Source organism: Aspergillus melleus (assembly GCF_016097325.1).
Source record: "Aspergillus melleus strain CBS 546.65 chromosome Unknown contig1, whole genome shotgun sequence".
Lineage (NCBI taxonomy): Eukaryota > Fungi > Ascomycota > Eurotiomycetes > Eurotiales > Aspergillaceae > Aspergillus > Aspergillus melleus.
In genome coordinates this window covers 7,840,765-7,848,587 of record NW_025763370.1, presented here as the reverse complement: position 1 = coordinate 7,848,587, position 7,823 = coordinate 7,840,765, and the positions used below count along the sequence as shown (strand labels likewise).

Sequence of the window (7,823 nt, the reverse complement as noted above, 5' to 3'; positions counted from 1 at the left end):
AGCCCAGGATATGATACTCCTTGTGATAGATAGTCACGAGACTGATCAGACCCTGTTCTAAAAAGATACTGCGGTGGCGTCCATGAATACTATTATTATGTCGAAGGCTGAGAAGTTCGCTTTTCTGGCTAGACTGGCCGGAGGTAAGATGGCAGAGTAGAAGCAGACGCTGAAAAAAAAAATTCTATTTATTAAAGATATTTATGCACGGGAGAATACTTTCACTCCACCTAGTCCCGGACCTGATGCATGTAAAAAAACCGGAACCGAAACTGATTAATACAGGTGATCTGTCAAAAGAGCCATTGCTTTTCGGGGGCAAGCAGTGTCTGATTATATAAATCTTGGAGAAAGTTAAACCCTGTCTGACTCTCAGTTATATTATCGCGAAGCTGGTTCAGGTGAAGGGGGGGCATTGCAGTCTTTTAGAACTGACTCCTTCTCTTTTCCTTCTTCTCCAGCAGGAGAAGGGCGCCCAGGGCCTGCCTGGCCAGCCGGACCTGAAACTGGACAAAATTGCGAAAAGCGCTCATGTCCAACTCCAGCCCTTGGTAGTAGAGGATCTGCTGGTTATCACTCCAGTAGACTTAACCTAGGCTAATGGTCATGTTCCGCACCTTTTTGCCAAAGGCGCGCAGTCGTGTGATCCAAGCGAAGGGGGAGCGGATATTATAGAGCATAAACCGCTCGCGCATCTCATCCAGGGTCTTAAATGCGTGGAGAACTTCTCTCTGGGTGGTTGCCTGCACTGTCTGTTGAATCACCAGTAGCTGGGCAATCTTAATCAAGGCAGAGAGGAAGCTGATGTAGAAGCAAGCATCCTGAAAAACCTGTTTTTCTGCATTCACCCCTAGAACAGTTAAGAATCTCACTAAGATGCTGTCAAAGAGATCTCCAGTAAGCTGATGGTCCAAGAAGGCGATAGAGAACTGGAAGCATGTCTGATCCAGTCCAGCCTGTATCTCGTTTTTTTTATCTTCTTTCTTTCTATCTTTCTTCTTTTCTTCTTTCTCCTTTTCTTTCTCTTTCTCTAATCTCTGCAAGATCTGGGCGCGGCTCACCATGCGATCGAATCATGCGGACTAAAACCGGGTTAGGCAATGGGCCAGGCGAATAGACTGGCCGGGTGTGATAAACCGATACGCGAAACAGATCAGCCGTTGTCAGATCCGGGTATAACGTTGGTAGATGGTGTTCTGAAGGTCCATTAATAGCGGGCGATTCCAGGCGCGGATGCAGGCAAGAATGTTATTAATTTGCATTAGATCAAATTCATTGATTTTTCTTTTTCAGATGCACTGGCAGGTCTGGCGAATCAAACAGAATATATTATTTGCAAGATAATCTAACAACGGCTTAGTAATAGGATCTGGAAAAGCATCCAGCTGGATAACTGCAGGGAAGCTCTGTCTTTGGATATAACGCGTTTATTGGGTCAGATCTAATCAGAGACAAATCTCGGTGGTGTTCTGACGGGTAGAGATAATGTTACATGTATTCTGTGCTATTGTTCGACGGATCTAGATGTCAGATATCACCTGGATGTGGGTGAATTCTGCCTCGCGGAGTAAAGGAACCTGACGGGACCCTGCGGGTAAAGTAATAGTAAAAAAACTGCTGTTTGCTTGAGAAGAAAAGAAGTGTTGACAGCTGACCGGCAAAAAGGAAGTAAGAAGATCTCAAATTGTATAATGCTTTTTTCTCGAGAACTGTCGTTGAAGATCATGCGTCTTATTTTGATGCTTAAAGAATGTCTTTTATGATTGGACCACGTAAGAACAATGAGGGCAGCAATAATCTTGATGGACAAGGAGCTTTGAAATCGGCGCGCTGTCGAGAGATGGAATAGGGCAGGGCTCGCCGGAAGCAGGATCCCAGAATGGTCGCTTGAGCATCTGGGCACCGATATTCTGACGAAGGGCCCTGGTGACAGCAGAGAAATGCTTGGAATGACGAGAGACTAGATGAACCGGGGCATGGGCTGGCAGCACGGCAAATCCACAGAGAATGCAGATCCACAGCCGATAGACATCACAATAGGTGAAGAGATCCATGAAAGATAGATCGATGGATAGATTGATTCATAAGGAGGCTGGCCAGTTGGTGGGTAGGAATAAAAAGAAAGAGAAAGACGTACAAGAGGGGAAAGATAATCGCTATTGATAGATTTGCCTCATCGCGTCTCTACACGTTAAACACATGCGTGTAAGGGGGTTTCAAGTTTCAAGATATGACCTGTCTCTTTTAGTTTGGGCGGACGAGGAAGTGATGGGGGCAGACACCCTGGGAGACGGGACGACGCACAGAGGACGAATCAGGAGGGGGGAAAGGGAAGTGCAGGTCGGGTGCGGGACGGCCTACGTGGTACAGGGTTGTGCTCTTGCTCACATTGTAGCTCTATTATGTGACGCTTCTTGATTGTCAATGACTAGGTGGGCAATTTACAAAGTCATGAACTGATGTTCTGGGATTCTATAAGTCACCGGTCAAAGGCTAGGTAACATTCACGGGAATACAAAGAAATGTTCCATCAAGCTATACTTGGTTGGGTGATTGCAAATGGGGGGTTCTTTTCGCCTTGCACCTGCAACGAGCTTAGTAGACACCAGGAATGAGCGCATATCGAACACGGGCTTTGATCTCTCGATAAGCATTGACGTACTATTATCCAATCCAGTCGCTAGAGCCTCCTAAAACGGCCATGCATCAGGCAAACCCTACCCTCTGGACCATGTACTCATCTAATGTGACGGTCGGTGGCAGGTGCGCTTCTACCACCTTCTGCCTTTTGGCAGGGCTGGGACGGTTATCCACTGCGCCATAAAAAGACTAGAATATCAAGTCAACAGACTTGGTACGCGCATCGCTCTATATAGTGGGTTCTTCGTGGTCGTCAGTCAGTTCGTCACATCCAACACGGGCACGCCACGGGTTGCAGAAACACGGAAAAAGAAAGTAAAGGTCATTGCGCCCCAGAAAAGCCCACCACAGGCCATAGCATATGCAGCTCGCCAGATAGTGTAAGCACCGTAGTTGATATCAGTGGCTAGTGAGAAAAGACCACCCCCATACGGCATTCCTTTATTCTTGGGTTCCTGCTTGAAAGCCTTGCGTTGAAACTCCGAGATGCCTTCGACCGAAAGCCCAATGCCGTATGCAGCCAGTCCGACCGCAATAGTAGAAGACATAAGTGTGTTGATCAAGTTGTGGAGTCGAGTCCCGATGCAACCGGCAAGGCCACTGCTCACAGAGCCAGAAGAGTATTCATGGTGTTGAAGATAGAATTGAAGAGGGCAATGACAAACCCAGAGCCAACATCCATGGCCTGCTCGGAGACAAAGGTAATGTGAAGAATCTGTGCAATGCTGCTGCCCAGAGAAAGGAGGGCTATCAGTCCATAGTAGGGCTGGAGGCGAGTGATAGCGGGCTGAAAACTAGTGACGAATGCACAGCATGGCCGCCGATTTTCTCAATCCGCTTGATTCCTTATTTGCGATATTAGTGGCGGACCGACCACTCACCTACCCCACCGCCTTTTAAATCTTTCTTGGAGGAAAATAAGTCTTCGCCGTAGAGTTGTGCGGAGCATTCAGTAGCCCTAGTTACAATAATTTTCAATGAAAATGTTCTCAAACAAGCCGTGATAGTGAGATTCAGGATCTAACTGGAGAAGAGGGTATTTTATCGCATTTTTAAGAATTGTGTAGAGTATTACTGAAGGAATACGAATTTCATCTCTGTCTCTAGCCGCGCTAGAAAGACGAGGAGGCACACAATTCGATACAGTCAACTCTTTGCAATAAGCCCTACCTGGTATTGGAACATGGAGTGAACAGAACAAAAGCCTAACTATCAATCTACATAACACAGTAAGTACGGGTATGAAATCGCCCCTCCAGCCCAACAAGCAAACAAGAAGGTGAGGAGTAGCACATGTCCCACTGGAAGACATAATATAGAATCCAACATAGGTGGAGGTGTAGAGCAGGCGGGATAGAGGGTATTAAATACAAAATGGGTTACCAAAGGTAGAGAAGCCATATAAAGAAAAATTTGACCTCGGGAAAAGGAAGAATATTCGAGCTTAAAGGGGAGATATAAAAGCTGGACAATGTCTCGCATCTGTCATCAAGAGGCCGCAAAGTGAACTTCGGTTTGCATGCCTGTTCCCCACATGCGGAGGCATGATAAAACTTCAAAGGCTCAGTGAGCTAGAAACGGTCGACCCACAACCACTATCACTATAAGTATAGTGCCTAGACCCTTTCATCAAGGTCAAATTCAGGTCAGTTTATAGACAGTGATACAGAATGGTGCGTATATACGTAATATCTGATTTTACCATTCAATCAGATACTTCGATTCGACGAGATCACTCCAGCCCCGCTGTTATCGCAACTGACGACTATCTGGACAGCTCTTAAAGGGTAACACAGTTAGATAGGATCATCGGATCGACAGACTGTTAATCAGTTCCCGCAGCAAACTTTATAAAGTTTTTGCTTTAAAAACAGTATTATATTCAATATCGCACACCAGACGTAAAAATAGCAATCGGGCTGCTAATAGCGATGATTCTGTATAACAGGCGGTTCAGAGCGTGCCAAGATAACAGTTCACCTTTGTACTGACGCGAAGTCTCCGAGACATGTACTACGTCTCCAATAGATGCGATACTTATCTTCAGGCCCATACGCTCTTACTAGTAATGTACAAGATAGATTAGGTAGGCCGTACAGTCAAGTAAGGTTTGCGACGCAACGATTGCAAAAGTCAATCGCAGCCCCTTGAGGAAGAGTCGTTGACAGCAAGGAAAACGTGGGGGGACTACTAAAGACAAAGTCGATAAGAGAAAGAGATGCTACCACCCTGGTGTAGGGTTATAAACGCCAAAAAATATGTGACAAGAGTGGGATTCGAACCCACGCCATCGTGAGATGAGTAGGAAACTCAGCTGAGTTGTGAATTAAGGTATACCTTAACCTACCGCCTTGGACCGCTCGGCCATCTTGCCATTGATGTTGAAAGTTTCCATATTTGTTAACAATACCTACAGCACCAGCCCGCAACGTCCCACCTACTCTGCCTATGCTCCATGGTTGTATATACTACATCAACCAACTCAAGTAATAGCAGATTGTAACTTCAAAGGCCATACCAATCGATTATGAACTACGATCGAGCTGTGAATTGTGAACAGGGGAAGCTTCACGACTATACGACCTGGTGGCAGACTCCCTAACCCGTATCTTCAACTGCGGGCAAGCATTACGACAATTCTGGTCTGTCCCTGCCCCAGGGTATCATGTTCTATGAATGAACTGTTCATGGTCGAGACCAGAAAAATACAAGTTTAATCCAAGTATAAGGTCATAACAACAATAGCACGCCTTTGGCAGCGCACAATTCTAATATTCTAGAAGGACATTTTGGGCAAGCAAAAGCATGTCTGAGTATCACCATGGACGTCCAAAGGTATTAGTCCGGGTGAAAAATTAGGATCGTAAGAGCGGGGCTATCATCCGAGGCATTTTCTCGGGTGATATGACCACTGACAATGGAAAGTAGTCCAAAATATATGAAAGCCTTCCCGTGAAGCAATAACAGTACGCCTAAAGAGGCTGTTTCCCCCTCGTCTCAATTGGCAGCAGAGCCATGGCAACAAAGGAAACGATCATCAGCGCTCCAGCGGCATAGATCGGGGCACTCGGGTCAGCATCCCCGCTGTATATGGCGATGATGGGTGCACAAAGACCGGCAATTCGATTCAGGCAGCTAGCAACACCTGTTCCGGTGCCACGATTCGGAGCAGGGAAAACCTCGGGCGTGTATGCGTACAGTACACCATACATCATCATCTGGAAAAAGGATTCGAGAGCGGAACAGACCAGTTGCGTATCAGAGTCTTTTGCGGCCGTAAAGCAGAATAGCAGGACTCCTGTGATCAACGTGGAGATGGCCATCGTTCCTTTCCGACCAACGTACTTGAGGTCGACAGTGTAATGAGCTAGAATGGGCCCCGGAAGACCCACGACCGCCGTGATGGCGTAGTTGCGGTACGTTTCATAAACAGACGCTGAGGTGCTCAGGTACTGGGGGAGGAAGGCGTTGAAAAGGGTGTATCCCATTCCAATGGTAGTCCAACAGAACCAAATGAGAATGGCTGTTCAAATAGTCAGCTTCGGCCATGATAAATCGCAGGGGCGTAATGAACGTACTTGTAATTCCCAGTCTTTTGTTGGCAAAAAGAGGAGCCACCTGCTGGTAGGAGAAGCGAGAAAAGGATCTGCGAATAATCTCCACATACGAGAGCTTCTCATCAGAGCGCGTTTCTGGATGGCCTCCGATCTCGTTGAGCACGTCGGCTGTCAGCCAGGTCTTGGTTTTATTGCGGTAGGCAATACCCTGAACCGCAGCGACGGCCTCATCCTGGCGTCCCCGGGACACGAGAAACTTCGGGGATTCGTAAAGTGTGAACAGCAGGAATCGACACAGAAACATGGCAAATGTGATGGCTCCCAGTGACAAAACCAGGTATCTCCAGCCCATGTTATCTTCCTTCGTACAAGACGCGGCATCGTCGCACGAGAAGTTGGGGATGAAAGCCCAGGCCAATAAACTGACGCAAAGGATGAGCGTACTGACATATACGTGACAATCTTTCGGGTGCAACAAACCTGGCAATTAGATTACCCACGGACCAGAACACGGCCAGCGAGCTCAGAATACTTCCCGAATCGAAGGGTAGGAATTCAAGGAAGATCGCTGCATCCACGGGCAAGTTGCCACCAACTCCCAAACCCAGGCAGGCATACAAAGCACACGTTCTGATCCTTAATTAGCCAGTAAACAATCATCGATGACGCTTACCGCCAGATACTTACCCAACCCAGGAAGGGCCACCACCAGAAGCCAGACCAAAGGCACCGCAGAGAAATAGTGTTAGGTTGAACGCCGGTCGACGTCCGATGGCATCGGACGCAATGCCCCAGAATGTGGCACCGACAATGAGACCGACAAACAAGGCAACGGTCGTGAAACGAACATGAGACTCTGAAATGCCGAATTCCATGGCCAAGGGATTTAATGTAAGTGCAACTCCCTAGATGTGGTTAGTGAACCTACAATGGATGGCCTGGTTCTAAACATATGCGGGCAAATCCACGCCTCTCTCACCTGCAACCAGAGACTGTAGGATGGTTAGCTAATGTGCTAACTAACAAGCAGAGGTCAATTGATTTACATACTTGTCTGCAATCCAGCCGAATCCGCAGAGAACATACAATTCCCACTGGTAGCGGCCCATGCCAATGTCTTGGATAGCTCGGTTGATAATCTTTGCCTTGCCTATAGTGGAACATGGTTAGAACCTTCGCTTGCTTCTTCTCATCACCTATGGGCTTTCCACCGGGGAAGAACAGAAAAGGCACGCAGGCTCGAACAATGGCGGCCCCGATGTCAGTTGCACCTACGGTCATAGACACTGTCCACACCCGACGCTGCGACGGCCGACTCGACCTCCGCCCGTAAGCCTTCAAGGGTTAGCACGCCGGACGCAGGAACGGGGCTTGCGCCCTTCTCCTGCGAGGAGGCACTGTCCAGCCGGTTCAAATTAGCTTTCGCGTCGGGGTTGGATTTGGTTTCCGCGTTGGGGTCCGAGTAGGCAGGCGCAGGGGCATCCGCGAGGGGCACGACAACGTCGGGAAAGCTTTGCCGGTCTTTCCACAGAAAGCTGAGTTTATCCATGATGTCGCAAGGGGGCTTCAAGTCGCAAAGGGGAAGCAAGGCTCGAGGTCCGGTTGTGACAGGCGCAATGGTGAGAG

At 47.9% G+C, this 7,823-nt stretch overlaps 2 protein-coding genes and 1 non-coding gene across 3 annotated transcripts; all 3 read right to left on the bottom strand.

Annotated features, from left to right (window-relative positions):
- Positions 1-2,897: 2,897 nt before the first annotated feature.
- On the bottom strand, positions 2,898-3,188 carry LDX57_002835 (uncharacterized protein; the record flags this gene model as incomplete). Its single annotated transcript, XM_046084481.1, has 1 exon — positions 2,898-3,188. One exon carries the CDS (start codon positions 3,186-3,188, stop codon positions 2,898-2,900), a length of 291 nt encoding a protein of 96 aa, XP_045940444.1.
- Positions 3,189-4,901: 1,713 nt separating this feature from the next.
- On the bottom strand, positions 4,902-5,014 carry LDX57_002834. The gene has a single exon. It is a non-coding gene; the product is annotated as a tRNA-Leu (tRNA).
- Positions 5,015-5,483: 469 nt separating this feature from the next.
- LDX57_002833 (uncharacterized protein) lies at positions 5,484-7,823 on the bottom strand. Its single transcript, XM_046084480.1, has 7 exons — positions 7,473-7,823; positions 7,248-7,347; positions 7,177-7,189; positions 6,885-7,102; positions 6,678-6,827; positions 6,219-6,619; positions 5,484-6,163 (listed from the first exon to the last, which is right to left on the bottom strand). Exons 1-7 carry the CDS (start codon positions 7,744-7,746, stop codon positions 5,613-5,615), a joined length of 1,707 nt encoding a protein of 568 aa, XP_045940443.1. The 5' UTR covers positions 7,747-7,823; the 3' UTR covers positions 5,484-5,612.